Source organism: Macrosteles quadrilineatus, unplaced genomic scaffold (genome assembly GCF_028750875.1).
Source record: "Macrosteles quadrilineatus isolate MER2022 unplaced genomic scaffold, UCM_ALF_1.0 Scaffold_3__2_contigs__length_128488019, whole genome shotgun sequence".
Taxonomy (NCBI): Eukaryota; Metazoa; Arthropoda; class Insecta; order Hemiptera; family Cicadellidae; genus Macrosteles; species Macrosteles quadrilineatus.
Window position 1 is genome coordinate 63,186,216 of NW_026542596.1, and position 23,061 is coordinate 63,209,276.

The window sequence follows — 23,061 nt, forward strand, 5'->3', positions numbered from 1 at the left end:
CAAATTATTCTAATTTCTTTGTTTTCACTCAACATTACTTATAACTAGATTTAAGAAAGTCTTGTTTGTATTTCACTAATTTGTACGAAATATCAAAATGGAGCTGTCCGTTGGAATGTAAAATAAAATAGACTAACGACTAACAGAATGAAGATATATAATCAATGGTAAGTTATTATGTCAAACGTTGATAACGATAACGATCAGTTTTTTTCGATTCACTAATCAAGCTACAATGTAATCATGCTCATTTCATTATTGATTACCTATCCTAATGTCGGATTACACCGAAATCAATATTGGTGGCAATTATTTGCCACTTATAAATATCAGTTTCCAATTCCAGATTTTAAAATAGTAAGTTAATATTGTATAAAATATTGATTAAATGGAAGCAATACTTCTACTCTACATTAAGAAAAATAACCGATATGGTTAATGGACTAATGGTTATGGTTGTCAATTATTGATAATAATGATAATTGACTGTCGGACTCGGAGCCGGAGGTCGGAGGGTTAGCTTCAAAAAAAGGGCGGCAAGAAAAAGCGCAATCCGTGTCGGCGTATGTTTGCCGTCTCCATCTTGCAAATGGCGGAGGTGGATTTGCCCTGGATCTGCGTGACAAGTTAGATTTTATGGTGCAAACTCCTATCTATTATGTGTCTTTACTAATCATCTACTTTCAGAGTTATAACTTTCTAAAAGAAAATCGTAGAGCATCAATAATTAATTGGTGAGTAATACATTTACGGTCTCAATGTTTAGAAAATAGTTTCTCTGTGTACTATAGTCAAAGAGTACTTAACTGAAATCCCTAATGCTCCATGTCCATAGACCAAAGAGAAGTACGTGTTTCACTTTATTTCTTTCTACTGGTATTTCCTTTCCTTATTAATTTAAAATGGTTATAAGTTAAACCAAAATTAAGTTACACGATTTTCTTTTCATGAGTATTATTTTAGGTCCCATTTCCTTTTTACTTGAACTCAAATTTAGTTCTCAAGGTCATTCAAAAATAAATTGTCTGTCACACTCACAATTATTATTAATTAATTGTTAAGAGAAACGTTATATTTTTACCGTGGAAAACAATAGGTTATTTTGTTCAATTTTCATCCTACCCTAAGTTTAATGTTTCTTTGAGTTTAATGTTCAAAGGTAGCATATTTTTGTTAAAGCTTAAGTTAACTTATATGGCCAAATTAGCCCCAACTGAATACAATGAAGTTAAATATTCCACATTGATACTGCAAATTCAATTGATAAGAAAAAAGGTGCTAGGCCTAACTTACCCTATAAGGAAATATAAGGCCTTCCAGCAAAGTTTGCCACAGGACATGTTTAAATTTTATCATTTAGGTAAATACTAGAAAGTAGAGGTTAACTTAGGCCTAATACAACCAAACTAGGCTAGGTCCAGTAATAGTAAAGGTCCTAACAATAATTTCAAGAGAGTATGTGTAAGCCTAAGGCCCAGTTCACACGAGAAACATACCTAGCCGACTAGGCTGTGACTAGGTAGGCCTAAGCCAGACTGGGTAGCGGACCACAGGATCAAATGGAGCGTAGGGAGACGACTAGCGAGCCGTGTTCGAGCTTGGTGTCGGGCCCCGCTTCCCAGTCACTCGTGGCAGCTACCCAGTCTAGCGGTGTAGCAGTACCGTAGCCTTACCTATGGGAGCATTCACACGAGCGATCGAGTAGTCGCCCTGCAGCTCGCATTCTTCCCTTTGTTCTCATTGTGCACCAGTGATGGATCCGAGTAGTTTTGATATCGATATTTTCATCTAGTCCGTGGACATATTGCTAGTGTGAACCGGTGTATCCTGTGTTAACTTAACGCTACCTAAATTAGTCGGGCTTACCTAGTCACAGCCTAGTCAGCTAGGTATGTCACTCGTGTGAACCGGGCCTAAGTTAGAACTTAGGGAAGATTAAAATATTATTAAGTTAGGCCTTAAGTTACCTGAAGTGAAACTCTTGTGGATGTATAAATATAGGTATTGATGTTTTGGACTGCAAAATGATATTTTGTCCTGCAAAATGATATTTTGGCCTGCAAAATGATATTTTGGCCTGCAAAATGATATTTTGATTCTGTTTAGGCGGGAGAAACCTAAAGGTCCTAACTTAATACAGGTTTTAATGATTTAGGGTATTAAGTGTGCGCTCTACCCCTGACACGCAACCGAATGCAAGGTTTTGCAAGATTACTGTTTTCACCTGCTACATTGAAGGTAAAATCAAAGTTAAAGTCTCATATTAAAGAGGATAAAATTTTCTATAGTTCTGCGTTTCATTATTTTATTTATTTTTAATACACACCTTATAAACTTGATTTGTAGGATAAGAAAAAAGGTCTTTTCAACTAGCCCTAACTTATTGAAAAAACGTTATTTGAAAAACGCAGAACTATAGATTGGTATTTGTACTACTATAAACCGTTTAGAGTGCGTAGCTATCATTATTGGTTAATTCGAAAACAGTAATCTTGGAAACTTCTGCAAGCGCTTGTCGCGGCACTGTCCAATGGTGCAACATAGCAACTGAAGCCCAAGCTGAGGTAGAGCGCACCCTTAAACTGATTAATGCTACTTATATTGTGGGCCATAACAAATCTGGCCCATTAAATAAGCTCTGAGGTATACAAATTGGCCTTATCTCTTTTGCTCAGAGTTTGATATAAATTACTCACTGAGTGGGTGTATCAAACTGCATATTATGTTAAAACTTTGAAATAGGATATTAAATAGTGATTTTCTACAGACTGAGCTTTTATTTTGAATCATCCAAAATTCTGATTTATTGAATTATGTAATTAACTTACCGTTACGAAGAGTAGACTGTGGGCAATGTTACAAAAATGGCATTAATAGGCCTTAACTTAAGTTGAATTATCTTAACCTAATGTTTTAGTCTGATTAAGTTACCTAGGCCTATTGATTTTTATTTACCCTGGTTCTTACCTTCATGGTTGTTATTTTATTTTATTTATTTTTTTTACGCCATTGTTTTTTTGTTTTTTTTTTTTTCTTTGAAAGGGAACAGTCCAAACCTTTGGGTTTTAGTTTGATGTTTTAGTCTGACTTTTTAACCAAAACATCAGATTTTAAGTAAAAAATCAGATTTTAACTAAAAAATCATGTTAGTTCTGTTTTTATTCATTCACTTTATCTTGCAGATCCTTATAATGGAATGTAAGGCAGAACCGGGCTGTTTTGGTAAGTTTTAGCTATAATAGAGTCATAAATTACTAAAACACTATTTTAAAATTCAGCTTGACTACAGAAATATGTTAACTTAACTTGGGATTTTTTTTAATTGTACCTATCCTACAAAAAAAATTACATTTTCATCAATTTTGTATCCAAGAATATCAATTATAGGGATTTTAGATTCTTTCAAGTAAGTTACTGACGGCATAAAAATTAATTTGTGTGATGCGCCTGCTAAAATTTACATTGCCAAACAGAAATAGAGCCTAGCCTGAATGATCTCATGAGTATTTGATTGAACATGCAGAATTTGGATGGCATGCAAAGTCGGACAACCGAAGATTTAGATGACCTAATTATGGCTCTCTACTGTTTTTGTTTTTAAAAGTATTTCCACTTTATTATATTATACAACCAATTGTACAAGTTTTGAGATACTAATAAAAAATGTGCCTGTTTTATTTTTCAGACAACTTTTGTAGGATATGCAGCTGCCAAAATGAAAAAGGGAAACTTACCTACATTTTTGAAAATGATTATTTGTTGGAGAAAATCACTTCATTTCTACCTATAACTGTAAGGATGGTAGCTACATTTTATGTGGCGTGGACTAATATAACCTAGTTAAAAGTAGAATTTAGAAATAGAACAACACTGTAGCTTAGTAAAGATGGCGATAGGTTCTTTGAAGACTGGATGATGTCAATCCCTACTTTTGACTATAGTTTGAGAAGACTGAGATGGAATGTTGAGAAGAAAAGGTCAGGTTTACAACATCACTATGGTTTACAATAAAACTGAAGCATGAACTGGAGCGGCAAGCAGCTTTTTGGCAAAAGTCGGAAACCTTGAGCATCGCTCATATCGTACCGAGCCTATGCCTGCCACAAAACGCTAGCATGTTGAATTTAGATTTTTCCACAAGAACTTTTTTGATCCTCTAAAGTGGAGCATTTAAATATGTGATAAAATTTTATTCTACACCTTCCTAATTGTGATTTTTTAATATTTTCTTACAGTAAACATAAACAGACAACATGTAGGTTCACTACACAGTATTTTACTATGATGGTAAATTTGGCTTTAGTTGAAACAGTGGTTGATTTTTCATTTAGTAAATGTGTTGGCCTTTGTTTTTAAGTGGAACAATTATCTTAAGAATACACATATACATGGCTGTTAATTTTTAGAAACTTATCAGATGATTTTTTCAGATCCACCAAAACGATGAATTGCCTCATCATGTATGTGGGAAATGCCTAAATGGAATTGAAAGCTGTTTTGATCTCATTAAAAGAGCCCAGTCTTCTGAAAAGTTCTTTTTCAATCGCCTGAAGAATGCAGTAGATGTAAAAATAAAGGTATCTTGATTGTAGATTTCCGGTTTGGACCAGACAATGTTGGATTTTTGGAAAATGAAGCTTACAGAAAACCTTATTTTACAAACTTTACCGTACTTTGGAAGAATATATTAAATCTGACAAACAATTTGTACAGTAGCCTATTATGTAAGCGTCCAGCCGTTCTGGTAGGACCAGAAATAATAGAATTAGGTGGTCTTTTATCAGTACATTGATTAGATTACTGTGACAGTGAACTTAAGTTTTTTATTGTTTACAAACTGAGCTTTACTTAAGTCACAGAGCTCCTTTCCTCCCTGGCTTGTGTTTTTACGCCAGTCGCTTTTTTTACATTTTGAAGTCTTGGGGTATTTAAACAATGAATTTTCAAGAATAACCTAACGTACCGTAAAGATTTTTTAGGTGCCTAAAAAACGTGACATTAGTATTTTTTATTTTGAATCAGTCAATTTAAACCAAACAAAACTACAGTCACTGTAGTAGGCAAGAACTGGCTGGTTTAATAAAGTCATTTAATTTAATTGACTTTGTGTTTTAAAGTCGAATGGTATGGCTTCCATCTATAGTTCTCAAGCGGCAACGATGTAATTTGCACTCTTAATAGCCACCTATTTTGCAATAATTTTTTTTAACCAAAGAAAAATATATCAAAGATACCATAATTTGAATTTTTGCCCTTTGCAGATTGACTACGATTTCACTTTTTTCATTATCAAATTAAATTCATTATATAAATTGTACAAAAATTGATATTTATGTGTAAAAAATGTTTACAGACCGAAGAAGGGATTGAAGAGTATCCTACAGAAAATAAGTAAGTTTTAATTGTAAAAGGGTGCCTACAGTTTGTTTTTATTAACCTCCCATTAATCATACATAGTTATGTAAACTATAGACAAAACAGGTTTAAATCTTATTTGGAGAACACTACCTTACATTTTTTTTACACAGTTTTGGCCTGTTTTCTTACAAAAATTACCAAAGTGTAGAAACACAAACAAAATCAAATTTCAACCATTTAAAGCCATCTTTGGTTCTACTGCACCGTGCTTTCCAGCACAATTCGTTTGTGCAAGTCACTTTTTAAAACAGAGTATTTGTCTTATTGTGTGAGATTATAATTACTGTAATTTGAATTTAATCACAACCAAGCACTAATCAGCTAATTATTTTAAATTTGCGGTTCTCTCTTAATTTTTATTCAACCTCTCTGATTCAAGAATGTGGTGGAAAAGACACTACGGTTACCTATAAGAAATGCTGTGGACAAACTTTTTTTAAAGGCTGCTAATTGTTAAAAAGTTCAAGTATATTCTTTCTCTTTGTACTTGTAGTAAATTAATTTCTAAATTCACTTTGATTTCAAATTAGGCGATATTAAGTTAGGTTATTGCTAAAACAGTACTTTGTGTTTAACATTGTTTATGCCCAAGGAAAGGATCTTTTGTATTTACCTGTTTGTGTTGTAGTGGATCTCGAAGCATAGAGCTGGACGGGACTTTCAGTTGCGACCTGTGTGACGCTAGGCTGCCAGATGCTGAGGAACTGGATAAACACATACAAAACAACCACATTAATGCTCAAGCGCCTCCAAACACAGAGTTTACCATTCGCAAGATCTGCTCCTTGTGTGGTGAGTTTGTTGTTGAAGGCTTTAGCTTAGTCGTTCTCCTGTTACCCCAGCAATCATCAAATCTCTGAACTTTCACCACACTCAATGGAACATCCTAAAGCTATTCTCGGTGTCTTAATTTCTGTAATAATTTATTAAGAGGATTATAGACCTCTTTTTAACCATTGATAGTAAACATAAACTATGGCTGTAACATAAGTGAGATGATTATCACTTTGTTGCTAAGATGTAGCTGATAGGGTTCTAAATTGTTTGGTTATTGGCTTTTTTTTGTGGAAAATCTGTGATGGACACTTCTAGTCTTGTAATTAGTACTTGAAACTTACATCAGAGCTTTAATCTACAAACTGGTTTATGCCACAAATAAATAAATAAATTGAATTGATTCCCGCCAAATCAACAGCTAGTTTATTTTTAGTAATTCCACAACCCTGCAGTTTAGACCTTATTTAACTTTTTGATGGTTCGATACCGGACTCAGCCGGCTTTCAGCAAGTGGTACTGACTAAATCAAACAGCTGATCTAAGTCACTAAAACAAAGCTACACGGATCATCTCACTCTAATCTACAACCACATACTTCACTCATTTTTTAATTGAAATACACACCGAGGGGGTGTCTCTATATCAATAATGGATTGATTAAACTGCGGCTCCTTTTCCTCAAAGCTATGCTTTATTTGTTTTATTGGATTTAAAAATCCTGGTAACAATCACACTTTGAATTGAACCGGCGACGAAGTATCAAACTGTTATTCATTATATTATAAACCTCTATAACTTATTCACCCAGCTAGTTATAACTTCTTTCGTAGGTGAGCTGTTTGAGTCGGATGAGATATACATGCTACATAAGTGTGAGAGTACGCCTAGCTGTCCTCAATGCAACAAGACCATGTCTACCAAGTGTCTGCTCAACCGTCACATCAATAACTTTTGCAAACAACTCTTCTTCTGTCCCCACTGCTATAAGAAATTCACGTCGAAACTTCCATTCATGAAGCATATGCAGGTAGGCATTGACAAAGTACAGTAGAACCTCGCTAATGTTATAAATGTGAAAGTTAAGATGTTTGTAAGTATGTCACGTGGTCAATCAGGTAAAAACTACAGGTCCAATTGAGCTGAAACTTTGCATGAATAGAGCCAAGAGACCATACATGGACATAGGCCTATTTTTTAAACCCTCCACAGGCTTTCAAAGTTGCCATGTTAGTCTTCAGAATCCCTTGATATTCAAGTTATCATATGGTTGTGTGCGTTTGTACCCGATCGGGAACGCTTGGCAATGCCTTGTGTATATCTTTGTTTTTGCTCTAGTGTCTGTCGAAGGCGAACCTATACCACCTTAGCGTGTAGTGTGTGACTTGCTTTTTGTTGTGGTGTAGGTTGGTAGTAAATTTCCCTGTAAAATTCCCCTCTGGGAAGCTTAAAAATCAACTTTTTGTCCCGTCTTTCTCCCTCCAATTGGCAATACAATCATAATGGCACCGGCTATGTTCCAAGCAGTGCTGCTATCTGTGGGTGTTTTAGCGAACTATGTCGGCTCTCGTCGTAAAGCAGGACATCACCGCATGTTATTTTGCTATTTGTCAGACTGAAACTTGAAAGCCAATCACACGGAAATCGGGTTCGTTTGACACTGCGGGCTGTGCCGCACTGGGCCTGCCATTCGATGTGCTGCAGCGAACGTGTTAAATATGTTTTTGTTTATGTTTTATTCACATTGAGGTAATTTGTGTAGGCTATTGTTTAATAAGGAGGGTAAGTTTCAATGACGAAAGGGAAAAAGGTTTTGTAGAATTGTTCTATTTGTTTTCTATCAAATTTGTATGATAATCTACAAATAAAGATACTTGCTCTAGAAAGTAAAATTTTAAGTAAGCACATCTTTCCAAATAAAATCACACAGATAGGTGCATTATTTTCAAACATGAATCCAGCCACCTAGAACCTATACACCCACTGAAGTAGGTATCTTCGGGATTTGTAACCTCTTAGTCTTACATGCATAAAAAAAAAGATAATTTTACTAAACTAAATTTAGTGGTACGGTAAATTGTTTATTCTTAAATCAATTTATATGTAACTGTTTCATACCTAGCACATCTAAAGAACCACATCACTCTTTTGATGCAAATCGCATCAGGCATAGTAGATGTAAAAGTAGAGTTTTATTATTTTCTGCAGATTATTGTTGATTAGATAAAAGAAACTTACTTTGACATTGTCTTATGTTTTTGCAGGCTCACTCCGGATTGAAAATAGAAAATGATTGTTTGGCTTGTGAGCAGAAGGTCCACGGAAATGGGGAAGCCACAGAGCACACTTGTGTAAGTCTTTTGTTCATTATTAATTACTATTACAATTTGTATAATAATGAGCTAAGGCGGCAGAATAATACTGACATGTTTTAATATATTGGTTATTTATGTACTTTACATACTCAGATTTGTGATATATGATTCTGCTCAATGTTTGTTGTTACTTTGTGGTCGTATTTATCGTTCTCTTTTCCATCCCTATGGATCGGGAAGGCCACACTTAGTTTCCCTCTCCATTTTGTTTAATGACGCGACATTGTCAGCACTGAAGGTATCCCCGCAGCTCGGGCCAGCCACTCTTAGAATATATCTACTTTAGAGCTTATAGTTCTTATATATATTGGAGCGGCCTCTAGACGCAATTCCTGTTTAGCTCGGCTGGCTACCCCATAGTGGCCCCCTGTTCCTCTTCAAAATATTTAGCATTGTAATTTTGTTTTTGTTTCTCTCTGCTTGGGAGGTGCTGTGCTCCCTCAACAATCATCGGAACTATCTGGAGACAACAACAAGCGTTTGTTTTTATGAACTTATAACAATATTATCCTGTTTTTCCTTAGTGAGTCATTTTTAAAGCCTTTTAATTTTTAATAAATTGATATTTTAGATTTCAAATGGCCTTAAATAGAGACCTATCATCCGATACTATATGGGATTTATTACAAGGATGCAAAATACTACCCCATGGAAAACCACCTCACCCCCAGATGACACGTGACGTCAGGAAATCTGCCAACTAACCAATATTGGAGCCGTGTCCCCAACTGGAATACTCCCTCCCTAGCAAAATGTGATGCTATGTATTAAAGCTAATTTCATAAGTACCTAATAATTATCATTGCAAATTTAATTCGAGTAATTCCGTTTGATAACAGAAAAGTCTTGGGGAATATCAAATTTTGAAATGTTACATCAAGTTTGGTTGGTTAGGTTAGGTTAGCTTAGAACAGTTTGACCTCAAAATTTGTGTGTCCGTGACTGGAAAACTGCCCCCCCCCCACCCGGTCTCTAAAAAAACACAATTTAACACTAGGTGATGGCCGTGGAGAGGGTCGTAAAACACATAATACTGTATTAGATAGTTGGAACTCTCCTGTACTACTTCTAACAATGAGAGCAATACTGTGTTTAACATTTCTTTCATCAGCTGTTTCTTACGTCGTACAGCTGTTTAAAATTTCATATGTCGTAATTTTGTTTCAGGACAAAGGATTTAGTAACAGCTCGGCTGGGAAAAGGTATAAGTGCTACATATGTGGACAAGCTTACAAGCGCCAGATAAACTTGGTAAGTGTGGAAAATTATTTCTTTAATTTATAATGTTTACTAATATTTTGTTGTGGTTTACGCATCTCAGTGAATTTCCTCTATTGGGAAGAAGCTATTACCATAGGCTGCATGGTAAGACCTAGACCCGGGACCAACTTAATTACTTTTCCATTTTGTTGTCCACATAGGCCAAAAAGGATATTCATTCAAATTTTAGTTTTTAATATGTATGTGAGTGAGTGTGTCCGTGAACGCGACAAGTAGAAGAATTTTGGTCTAATTTAGATTAAATTTGGCATGAACGTGTAGGGTAAACTTGAATGAGTTTGCAAACCACCATGATCGGATTAACCCTTTCAGTGCTATGAAACGATATATCGTTGTTTTAAAAAAACCCTAAGGGATATAGAGAGGAAGGTTATTTAAAAAAAAATAGCAAAACGGCCATTGGTGACCTGCATGTTCATAGGATACACTACCAACCACTTAGCTAAAAGATTCGCCCAATCCGATGATTTCGAGGTGTATGTCTAAACCAAGGATTATGAACACCTCACTATGCCCCAGTGGTTGTAGTATATCGCTACAAACACACAGGTCACCAATTATTTGCCACACAGGACGGGATTCGAACCCGAGCAGACGAATGCCACTGGCCAAGTGACACACGCCCTAGCCTTCTCGGCTATCTGTGCTTGAAGACTGGGGAGTCAAAACCCGGTATTTAAGCTGTCGCCACCGATTGCGAACAGATGGCGCTGCAGATAGTTGTTCAATGCGTTACTAGGTAGCAGCACCAGCTAGTCACGGACTATTTAGATGCAATCTTTTAGTTTTAGTAGTAGTAAATGTGTTCCTGAGACTTTGCTGCAAAACATTAGTTTCCCTAAAATTGCTATATTACAATAACCTCGTCCAACTAAATCAGGGTTAAATTCAATATTACATTGTAAACTATATGTCTTTTGATTTTGTGAGATTTCGGTTTCAAATAATGCTATCAGAACATAAACTATTTATAGGAAAACCAGGAAAATTACAACAAAAACTAAGTTTTATTTGATGTTTACTACAAATACCGGGATTTATCTTTCTTATATATTTTCTTATTGTGTTATTATTCAAAATTAGCCTAATTAATAAAACAGTGACAGCATGACAGTTAAAATTCAACAACGGGTAATGGAATTAAGAGGCAAACAAAAAAGTCTTATAAAATATGAATTATTGGCCTAGCACTGAAAGGGTTAAGGGGATGAGGTTTTAAGCGGTAAAAGTATTTTTTTTCCATTTTTGACCCCTTCAAAGTAAAATATTTTGAAATTTCTTTCTAAACTTTTATGTAGAGCTGAAAAAAACAAATAATTTAATATATTGAATCGTAGTTGTAGTCTGTATGGAGAAAGTTCAAAAAAACTATAAATTTAATTATTTTATGTTATTTCTATGGAGAATAAATTTAAAATGTAGTTTCCTTGTTTACAGGTATATTTTTATCAAACTTGGTAAATTAGTTCTAGGCCTACTATATCATTTATTTACTAATATTTGGTCAAAAAACACTTTTTACCTTCCCCGTGGCATCAAACCTAAGTCTTCGTAAGATCTAATGTTATTGCAATGGGGAAATACTATATCTTGTTTATGAAATTGAAAATATTTTAGTTAAATCCAATTAGACAAACTGAAATTCCCTTTATCTGCAGATTTTCTGTGGTGGGGTTGTTGGCCAGTATTTAATTCCTAATATTAATCTTAATGAGATTGGCCTTTGATATTTTGGACAATTAATTAACATTGGTTTTATAAAATATAAGATTATTTTGTCTCTTCGTTAGATTAATCAAGTAGTATTGTTTCTGTTAAGGATTTTGTTAAGAAAGGTTAATCTACAAGGACTAAGCAAGTTAATTTTTGTGCAGTTTTATTTCAACACCTGGCTAGCCCACTCGAGTACCTACTACCCCAACCCAGAATACTCTTCATATTTACACGTGTCAAAAGGTTATGTGGTGATTTGTTTCTAGGCCAAGCATTGTCAACAACACCAGCCAAAGACAGACTGGACCTTCAAATGCTCCAAGTGTAATGATGTTTTTGAAAAAGAAAAATCTCTCCATGCTCACTATGAAAAGGTTCACAAAATGTCGAAAACATGGATCTGTCGGTATTGCGGAAAGTCTATGTCCACCAAACTGAGTGTTCAGATTCACGAGAGGATCCACACCAATGTGAAGCCTTACGTTTGTGAATGGTGCGGAAATGCCTTTAGGTGAGTAATACTGCCAATAAGTTATTGATTGACCTCTTTACTGCCATGCATGCTGCTCACTGCCCCACCGCTTTCGTTTTTTTTTTTTTTTTTTTGGGGGGGCATCTCTCCAAAATTATGTATATACTTTTTATTGCTCTTTGCTTAAATAAAATTTGAGTGAAAGAAGTAAGCAAAAAAATATATCAGTTTGAACTTAGATACGTGGGTTATCCAGAAAGTAAAGAACGTTTCGTTATGACGCCGCTAGGCGCGCGCCGATCTCGTACATTTTGGTATGTGCGTACTCGGCAACTCAGTCGGCATCCAGCAGTGACAATTGGAGCATTCTAGCGCTGCCCGTTTTTTCACAATTTCAACTTAAGATGAGCGCTGCAATAAAAAATCCCGCCAGTTAAGGGGTGCGGTCAGTGATACGGTTTGTGTTGGCATTAAACTTAAAATCGATAGACATTTATCGCCAAGGGTATGAAGTTTAAGGAAAAAAACGTAATGATTGAAAGTTCTGAGAAAATGGTGCATTCAGATTAAAAATGGCCGATCTGACGCTCATGAGTCATGACGAAGCGAAGGGCGGACGTCCGAGCATTATGACTGATGGAACTGGTCGCTAAAGTTGATGAAAAGGTTCGCAAAAACCGCCGATTCCACATAAAAACACATCGGGATAACGGGTCTTTCGCTTTGTTGCGTGACAATTTTAAACAACAAAGTCCGTGAAAATTGAGGAGAAGTTTAGTTTTTAAGTGTTTTCCAACAAAAACCGTATCACTGACCGCACCCCTTAACTGGCGGGATTTTTTATTGCAGCGCTCATCTTAAGTTGAAATTGTGAAAAAACGGGCAGCGCTAGAATGCTCCAATTGTCACGGCTGGATGCCGACTGAGTTGCCGAGTACGCACATACCAAAATGTACGAGATCGGCGAGTGCCTAGCGGCGTCATAACGAAACGTTCTTTACTTTCTGGATCGCCTAAGTATAAAGTAAAATTATTGCCACCTTATACAAAGGAAAAGTCCTTACCCGCAAATTTGTAAAAACTTTGAGAACTGCTTGTTGTGCTGGAGTATTCATAACATCATCATAACACCTTGAGTTTATGAAAGTTAATGGTATGTGGAATGACACATATGGAGTCCCGATTATCCAACTAAAACCAGCCTCAACAACATTGAATAAGCAGAAAAGTCTAACAAAACACAAAAACAAAGAAAAAATGTCTAAAAAACATCCAAGCATAAAAAACGTTAAAATACATGTTCAATGACATCAAACTCAATAACAATTTTTATTTCAAAACCTTAATCTCAAATTTAAAACTAAATAAAGTAAAAATATTTTTATCTGTAAAAATTAAATATGGTACTTTGGTATTATACCGACTACACCTAAATTGGTTTCTGTTAGTTTAGGTTATCTTCCGGCTATCTTATCCTAACCTAACCTAACCTAGGTGTAGCAACCTAACCCAATTTAGGTGTGGTTGGTATAATACCTTAAACACTGTACCTTAAATACCGGTACTGACAATTTAAGCAACAAACACCAAGTCACAAGACTCGGTTTTTTTTTTTTTCTACGATGGTGGCATTTTTGTAGGAGGTATTGTAGAGAAAGTACACAAACGCTTTTAGGGAAAGCGGTCCAAACACATATATTTTGTGGATACACTGAAAATCGAACCTGACCCTCCTACACTGTTTGTAGTGACTTGGTGTGTAGGGTTAGCAGAGTACAAGAGTTTACAAACTGGGCAGTAAAAGTGTTCAAAAACAAAGAGAAAGTACATTCTAAAGTCGGCGAGTCGGTGGCTCCGTTGGTAGCGTAGAGGACTTCAGGCCCAAGGCAGTGATGTCGTGGGATCAGATCCTGGTTACTGCCGCAAACATTTTATTAGTACAGTTCACCTTTGTACTGTACAGGCTCACCCCTTGCTTTGCTGGATACTTTCCACGCACAGATCTGTAGTCTATGTTGACGGGCAAATGCAAGGTTAAAAGAGGCCGCCAACCTCTTAAAAAAATATAAAAAATTGCAGGTGCCTAAAGGCTAGCCGGAAACACTGAAAGTTGGATAAGTACGACTACTGTACACTCTAATTAAGAACTATCATTCAACCTTCAAAAAATTAAAAGTATGGTAGTGAGTGACATATACCTTTAAAAATGCATGGCAGTAAAGGGGTTAAATATTTGTATTCCTCAACAAAATCATATATCTCTCAACTCTGTTCAGTTGTGATGATAATTGTAAAATAAAATTTAAAATATCTGATCAGTCCTAGAGTATCTAGTGAACTATGATTTATGTACGGTAAGAGTTATTAATCCAATATACTATCCAGACTGTTTGTATTCTCTTTTGGTATGTGTTCTCTTATTTATTTAACTATTTGAAGAATAATTTGTTCTCTGTCAAACTGTGATCTTCCTTTATGGTATTGTTATTTAGTCATTTTTGTCTTACTATTTTTTACACTATCGTACACATTACACACAACAACATAATACCATCAAATATTCTGTACAACTAAACAACACAATAATCGGCCTAAGAACTAAAACAAATGATGGTTAAAGTTTTCTTTTCATAAATCCTAAAGTTATTTTAGTAAAAACTCTCCCTAAGGGTTTTTGAAAAAAACTTGTAATACACTTTGAATTGTGACATTTTGATCCCATTACAACTTAGGGTAGGTAATAGATAGAGATCATAAAAGTCTATCTACATTATTCTTGCTTCTTCTAAGTGGTCAAGGTCTGGTTCGACTTTCAGGAGTATACAAAGAGGATTTTGGGAACAGCGGAAAATTGCTGTGTTGGAATATGGTCAAACTTGGGGACCAGATGCTGTGCACTAAACATTTAATGAGGGGAACACTGTTATATTAACTAAAATTTATAGATGAGATATTCAGGATTATTGTTATATTTGTATATTTCAATGTTTAAATTATAAAATGATTAAATTGGGCTTATACAGTTCTTGTTATTAATTGTAATTATTAGTTTGGTTTAAGGACTTGAGTAGACATTATTTTGTGACATTCATTAGGCATATCAACCTCAGTCTCGTGTAACCATTTTTATAGAATTTCAGAGGTAAGAATGGAAAACTTAGTGATAAAATGTAACAAAAGAGCCTTGTGGCACACTTAAAACTCAACCCCATTTTGAAAAGCTGAATTGCTGAAGAATGGAAGCAACAAACAATGATATTTATAATAGTGCTGCACCCTGTTGGTAATCCTTGTAACTTTAATGCTATTGAACATCATAGAACAGAACCAACTTGTTTAATTGAAACAGCTGTTAAGATTCAATAATTCCATTTCTCATAAGGTTAACATGGGAAACTCCAGAGCCACTGGGGCGGAGCCCGAAAGGATTTTTGAAATAAGAATATGCCTATATGTTAATCGGGAATGTGAGCTATCATCATGCCAAATTTCAGCCCAATCCGACCAGTATTTTTCGCGTTCACTTGTCACAAACATACATCCATACATCCATACATCCATACATCCAAACTTTCTCATTTATAATATTAGTAGGATACATCCAAACTTTCTCATTTATAATATTAGTAGGATGTTTGCAGCAGTTTTGGGGTCGACCAATGATTATGTTGTAATAGGAAAGTAAATAATTTCATTATCTCTATGTCATAGTGAACGAATATAGAGGTAAAATCTTAGTCTGAGCTGTCAATTCCGTTTGACCTCTTCAAGAATTCCCTCATATTTAACAAATTTCCTTCTCATGCAACAAATTTATTTCAGTGGTCCAACATTTTCTGGCAAAATATGGCCTTGCTGTGTCTTTACTGCTGAAATGGTTTCCTTTACTTAGGTTAACTTTTTTTGTTTTTTCGTAATATTTTTGCTGTCAGAATATAAATTAAGGCCAAGTCATTCCTTTACAGTCCAAGGATATTATGTTTGAAAGATAAGATTGTTGATTCTACATTAAAGTTTAGTTGTTTTGTTATGGTAAAAATATTAAAGGCAGTTTAAATACTATTTAAATATTTATTGAGGTGTGGCTATAAAATAGTGGGATTGATTTTCTAAGAGACAAAATGCTATATTGCCGAGTCGCCTGACATTCCCCCCAATATTGTGATGAGTTCTACGAAACTAGAATGCTTGGTTTGGAAATAGGAGGAAAAATGGAAGGCCTCGTAATTGAGCAACGTAATAGTTTTCTGAAGCTCAATAAATTTTTAACAAAGACTTCTCTCCTACAGCAAATGTAGGGGGATCATTGTGTGTCATGTTCATGGGTTTTTGAGTGACATCAACAATTCAAAGCAGGGAGAGAAGATGTGGAAGGAGATCCGTGCCTAGCTTTAGAAATGGATTAAAACATTGTATAAAAGGAAATCTCATCCGCCAAGATCGTTGTTTAGAGTATCTGCGCAGTTGCTGCTGAAATTGTAGAAATTCATAAATCTGAATCAAGATAATAATAAGTCTTACTAATTATTTCACAAATATTAACATTAGATAAAATGTTCTTAAATGGTGGCCAAAACCCTCAAATGTGAACTGAAGGAAATCTTTTCTGACACCTTGAAAAACTTCAAGAAAGACTGCTTTCAACACTTGATTCACTGTTACTGAGCTTCTTGGAAAAATTCACATTATTACGTTTTTAAATTATAACATAATTGTTCAACGACTGGAAAATGTATGGTGCGACACAAACTAAGGCTATCGCCAAACTATGTGTCGTTGAACTGGCCGTAATGTGGAGGGAGCATGTCAGGCGAGACGGCAATATGGCATTTGGCCTTGAGGCTCACGTCTATTGTCTCTTGAAAACCAGTCCTGCTATTCTATAGCCACGCCTCGTATTAAAAGGTTGGGCCATGCCTTTTGTTACAAAGGGAGTCTTACTTTCACAAATAATCCTCTTCCACATTTTAGAAAGAATAACAAAACCAAGGTGGAGACATTTAATTTGAACCTTACCTAGGCCTAGTATATAATTCCTACCAGCCCACACTCCAGAATAAAACAGTACGTTGTTTTTTAGGTCGAAAGCAAATCTTATTCAACATCATGCTAAGCATACTGGGGTTCGCAAACACACGTGTCCTGTTTGTGGCAAGATGTTTTCTCGTACGTTTTTCCTTAAGACACATATGAGAACGCACACGGGCGAGAGGCCGTATCAGTGCGATGTGTGCGAACAGAGATTCACGCAAGTGGGAGATATGCGGAGGCATCGGAGGAGGCACGAGGCGCAGTCACAGGCGCGACAACCACCACCACAACCAGCGCAGGTGCAACCCACGGTCATCATTGTTAGGAGAGGCTCACCTGGGGATAGAATCTTCCTATAGTCACATACAGTGCCACCGTCACAGACAATGCAGACAACAAATGTACGAGAAGTGTGAATGTGTTGTATCAGAGCTGGAGGCTGAATCCACTGTGCGTCAACTGAAAGGGTGTTCAGGGGTTTTAGGAGAAAAGTAGTTCCAGCTTAAGTCGATGATTCTCAGAAAGTAAAAAGGAAACTACATAATCTGAAATTTAAATACATTTAATGACTTTTAATTTTTAAATTTAAAAATAAAACTAATGAATAACACTGTGTGTTTTAATATTTTAACGTTTTTACTGTAATGTAGTGTTTGGGTCATTTTAATATGTTTTTATTTTTTATATTTACCTGATTTTAATGTTTCAAAAAGAGTTTTATGAATGCGAAGATGCTTTGTAGTTTTATAGTTGCTTATGCGAGATATTCCTCCTGAAATTACTTGATTGTATTACATATATTTATTTCATTCTGGATAGTATACTGGATGAATACTTCTTATTTAAAATATAAATTATGCTAAGTAAACAAAGTTTTTTTTTACTTCCTTATTAGTTCTCTTATTTCCACTGTTGGTATTTAAGATTGCAAGTCATTCATAATATGAAACATAATTACTAAATTTGTACAGCAAAAGCCAAAGCCAAATAAATGCAAACATCCATCAAATACTGGCAAATAAATTACCGGTACATAGTTTTGTTCACCAAAAGGCTCTAGGTCATGATTTCATTTTTAGAATAAAGGGATACAAACTACAGTAGACTCCCTCTTATCCGGGCTCCTCGGGACCGAGGCCAGTCCGGATAACGGGTTTTCCGGTTAAGCCGACGTCCCCAAAAACTCGTTAAAACGGACTGTATACGGTGATATTCGACTTAAATTTAGGAGAGCATTGTATTTAGACATGTGATTACTGCTCTCAAATCTTTCCCATGAAAACAGTCGTTTCAGTACCGGACATTTCCTGCCGATCTAGTCCGGTTAAACCAATGTGCTGATAAAAATTGTCCGGTTAAAGAGATGTCATTTCCATTGAGTGTAGTCCGGTTAAAAGGTGTCTGGATAAGAGGGAGTCTACTGTACCTTACTTTAGAAAACTCAAGGTAGGCCAAAGGACACACACAAAATTAAAATGTATAATATTTTGTCTCCTGTGACAAAAGTCAAGTGTGGAAAAAGAGAGAATGTGACAATAGATCATTGAGTGTTCAGAAGCCTGCAGTGCTCTAGTCACTGCAGAGATTTAATAATAGTTAACTTTTTTATATTATTGAGTGAAATCTTTCATAACAGTTTTTCTCAGTTGAATAGTATACGAGCAATTTTTATTTATTGATCATATACACAGTATGCAATAGTGTTTCTTGTTTCTATTAATCTATTTCAGTAAAAACATCTTATTTCAACGTCTGAAAATTTCTCACTGTTCAGGAATTTCTAGTTTTGGCCAACACGATTAATGAGTACCCAAAAACTATAACGCCAGTCGTTGGATGTGTATGAGTAAAATATATATAATGGTGACTCAGCATAGTCATAGGATTATTGGGAATGGGCATACGGGAGGGACGATGGCTAAAGGTGTGGTGACGTCATATCTAGTGGCTAATGTCTTCTCTTGAGGCAACACGATTACCGTAACGAGACGATGTGATTCCAGCGGTGTTCGTGGCATAGTTGGTAGCGCATCGGACTAGAGATCTGGAGGTCTCGGGTTCCAAACCCGTCCGGCGACATTAACTTTTTGTCAAAGATTTTGCTTTATTTGATTTTTATCTTATATCTTTTTATATTACTGTATCAGCAAGTTTGGTTGGTTAGGTTAGGTTATGACAGTTTAATTTTATAATACAAAATTTTAAATTTTTTTTTAATTAAAAACTATAAGTAGGCCTAAACATTCATTTCATTTTTGTCTTAAATATTTTTTATCAGCAAGTTTGGTTGGTTAGGTTAGGTTATGGCATTTTAATCTCTATATATTAATTTGAAACTGTTTTTCTTTGTGACAGCTATTTTGAGAGAACGGCTTGGCGTAGAAACTCGGTAGAGGTGTCTAAAGAAAGGTCCTGGTCTGTAGATGAGCCATCAAAAGAGAAACATGGAGAATTCCCTCCGGGCTCTGCCCCAGTGGCCTTTAAATTCCCATCCCATGTTATTCTTATGGAGGAAAACGAGGTTTTTGTCACAGCTAATTTGAGAGAACGGCTGGGCGTAGAAACTTGGTAGGGGTGTCTAAAGAAAGGTATTGGTCTGTAGGTGAGCCCTCAAAAGAGAAACAATGTAAATTTCCTTGGGGCTCTGCCCCAGAGGCCTTTAAAGTTCACTCTGCAATTTTGTTTACATTTCGACCATATGGATAATTTTACACTACCGTACTTTTAATGAACCAGCTGTTAATATTAAAATTGTATTCAAAGGTCTACTGAAACTGTCAAAATTAAATGTTTACATTATTATTTATGATTTTAAATGGATTCTCCACTGCATGGCAAGTTTTTTTTATAGTTTCAACAAAATGATGAATTTATGATACGTTTGAAATGTTTTGTTCAAAAATCTATGCTTTATTGCTCTTAGAAAATTTTAAATTATGAAATAAGTGTGACTTATCAATTTCAAAGGAACATATAACTATTCCTTATTGGGTTAGCTTATACATATTGTAAGGTTGGCACTTGCCTTTTTTTCCTACTTTCAATCACCATTTATTTTTAAATTCAAGAAAGAACACCTGAGATTCATTTATTGGAATAACAGTTTTTGATAATCGGGTTGAAAATTGTGTCATAGATGAGTACGTTGAGAATGAGAGCTGTGTTCAAGTTTTGGAATAGACTAACTACAGAGTCTATGGTTTTGGTAAAGTAACTAATGTCAATTCAGGTAAAAAAAAATGTGTACACAGTTTTTACTTTAATGTACACATGTAGCTAGGTTGAGCAACGCATCTAAACCTCACTACATACAAAACATTCGGAAACACAACAGTGTCATCACATCTCATCGCATTTGCTTAATTTGTTACCAATGCTGGACTAGGTTATCGATTTGGTTGGTTCCGCAAATGTTCAAGATTTGTGATAAAATTTCCTACAATTATGGTTCATTCCAATCCACGAAATACATGCACAGCTTTATGTGATCTATATGGCCAAGGCAAAACTACCCCATAAGTTAATGAATTATCAAGTAAGAACAAGATGATTACATGGGTCGATGTGGCAAGAGAAGGATTTAAAATTGCTGAGAACGAAGTAAGAATGTTACTGCTTTCTGGAGAATCAGATATTTTTATCAAAAAAAAGGATGAAGATTTACTTATAAATCCGGATACAATCTGAATGATTTTCCTAAAGCAGATGGAATTAGTGGTTAGTAATAAATATTGACTCTTTCCGTAACATGATAGACTAATTATATGAACTCATTCTCCCATATAGTGAAAGTGGCTTTGGTATGAAACAAACTCATGAACAAACAATTATAAGACTCCTAAAAACCTTTTGGGCAACCTAAAGCCGATAAAAAGAAAGGTAGGAAATATTGTGTTAAACGAATTCATCAATCACGTTTTTTAGGGAACACAATCGTCATACTTATTATTGCTTATCCTCCCTTCATATAACCAATGAATACAAACCGATATAACTAAGATTTTATTGACTTCACTCTATCCAACGCAGTTAGCTGAATTTACATAAAACCTCAAGATTAACCGCCGATTTCGACGGGGTTCAACTAGTTTTATACTTAATTTAAATTTTTCAACTTAGCGGTTCTAGCGACGAACGCTGACACTATGTTAGCCATCGTCCCTCCTGTGTGGCCCACCAGGATTATTGTACATCAAACAATAGATTTGACGTGTGTTTGGGATGGATGAAATGCCTTTACTTGTAGCATTGTTGTTGACTACTGTCAGCTGATAAGTCAGAATAACTAACTAGAAACCCAATAATCAAACCTCAGAAACTTAAAATCAAACTTTTCACCACACTATGATGTTTTTGGCTGTATTACATACGTTATTTGGTGGCTGAAAGTTACGTTTTGCTGGCCATGCCAGCTGTCATCGTAATTTGGGGACCGAGCAGGTTTTTACAGGCCGGGGCCGCAAAATCAGCTGTCCGCTTACTTACTTAAAACATAATGCATTTTAAATACACAATCAAAATCCATAGCATTGCAATAGAATTGTGTTATTGTCACCGTTGCCTAGCAACTATTTATTTTTATTTTTGCTGATTCCTCAAATTATTTTTTCGCATAACCTTAAAGTTGTAGTTGTGTTGACTATCAGTGTGCATTGTAGTGGTGAATAGTGGTAATAGTGTAAAGTGTGGTGAAAAATAGCGTTCGTACCACGGACCGAAATGGTTTTGCAGCTCTCGATCGATTTAAGTTCTCGACTTCGTCTCGAACTTAAAAACTATCTCGAGCCGGCAAAACCTCATTTTCGGCCCTAGGTACGAAATATACTATTCCTTAGCTGTTAGGAAGTAGCTAGCAGTGTGATTTGCATTTCAACATTCAAGCTTAAATCACAAAATCCTGAAGCACCCCTTTTTGTCAATGTTGAGGTTGAACAATATTATTATATGTTTGATAATATTAGAATCCTTTACCAAATTGTAATTTTTTTTAAATATGTTTTGCTTGTCATGTATTCCTATTTACAAATGCAACATTTTTATGCTTTTTCTGTTGTGTATGTATAAAATATTTGCTAAACTTAACTTATTCAAATCTGCATCTTTTCTAGTTTTTGGTTTGCTAAAAAATTTAAACTAATGTTATTATGATGGCAGGTTATTTCAGAATAAAGAGTATGAAAAGTCACTTTTGCAACAGTTTTCCGGAAGAACATGAACAGAAGTCATTTACACAGATTTGCAAGGTCAACCTGTAAAATGTTAAATTGGAAAAAAATTTAAATAAAGAGATGGTGATAGTTTAAATCCAATCAAATTTTTGCAGGCAAATCTATGTAGATTATTTTTTTTATTTCTGAGCAGTAAAACCAATATTTATTATATTCGATTCTTCTTTCCTAATTTTGGTCACCTCTGAATTATAAATTGATCTAAAACCACAGGCAACGATAATAATAAAGATGGTTATTTTTTAGGTGTAAACCAAACCTAATTCAACACCAGGCCATTCATACTGGGATTAGGAACCACAAGTGTCCGGTGTGTGGGAAGATGTTCTCGAGGCCGTTTTTTCTCAAGACCCATTTGCGAGTGCACACTGGCGAACGACCGTACGAATGTGACATTTGTCAGAAGCGGTTTACACAGCTGACGGACATGAGGCGGCATCGTAAGCGGCACAACAAACCAACATCGCGGATGGAGCGGAGGCCTCTCTCAAACTGTGTGAAAGAACTAGGAGTCGAATACGAGGAGGTGACTGAAGAGATCATATACGTTGCGGTTGACGACGAGGATCTCGTGGGACAAACCTTTGAGGTTATGACGGAAGAGGAGATCCCCATGATGGTGCAAACTGACGACGGAACCTATGAGACATACCCCGTGGAGACGGTTGAAGTAAAGTACGAAACAGTGGAAACCAGCCAACATCGGTAAAGACTGTAGAATAGTTGATTTTAACAATTTTAATAAATAATTTTTAAGTATAATGTGTAT

The 23,061-nt window shown here is 35.4% G+C and overlaps 1 protein-coding gene across 3 annotated transcripts; it reads left to right on the forward strand.

Annotated features, from left to right (window-relative positions):
* The first annotated feature begins 577 nt into the window (after window positions 1–577).
* On the forward strand, window positions 578–23,054 carry LOC128990880 (zinc finger protein 660-like). Of its 3 annotated transcripts, none has more exons than XM_054413511.1 (11): window positions 578–734; window positions 3,183–3,222; window positions 3,686–3,792; window positions 4,431–4,577; window positions 5,354–5,391; window positions 6,047–6,210; window positions 7,026–7,222; window positions 8,457–8,543; window positions 9,735–9,818; window positions 11,828–12,072; window positions 17,114–17,906. In XM_054413511.1, the coding sequence occupies exons 2-11, from the start codon at window positions 3,192–3,194 to the stop codon at window positions 17,421–17,423; spliced, it is 1,410 nt and encodes a 469-aa protein (XP_054269486.1). In that variant the 5' UTR covers window positions 578–734; window positions 3,183–3,191; the 3' UTR covers window positions 17,424–17,906. The 3 variants fall into 3 exon arrangements, with proteins under 3 accessions (XP_054269486.1, XP_054269483.1, XP_054269484.1); XM_054413508.1 differs by lacking the exon at window positions 17,114–17,906 and adding an exon at window positions 22,539–23,054 and having other exon boundaries at window positions 579–734; XM_054413509.1 differs by lacking the exons at window positions 578–734; window positions 17,114–17,906 and adding exons at window positions 1,100–1,360; window positions 22,539–23,054.
* The last annotated feature ends 7 nt before the right edge of the window (window positions 23,055–23,061 follow it).

Bases quoted from the DNA above. Each gene is read 5' to 3' on its own strand.
- LOC128990880 (XM_054413508.1), top strand. From the start codon at position 3,192: ATGGAATGTAAGGCAGAACCGGGCTGTTTTG. The intron at 4,578-5,353 runs GTATCTTGATTG...AAATGTTTACAG, and splicing joins CAGTAGATGTAAAAATAAAG to ACCGAAGAAGGGATTGAAGA. The intron at 5,392-6,046 runs GTAAGTTTTAAT...TTTGTGTTGTAG, and splicing joins GAGTATCCTACAGAAAATAA to TGGATCTCGAAGCATAGAGC.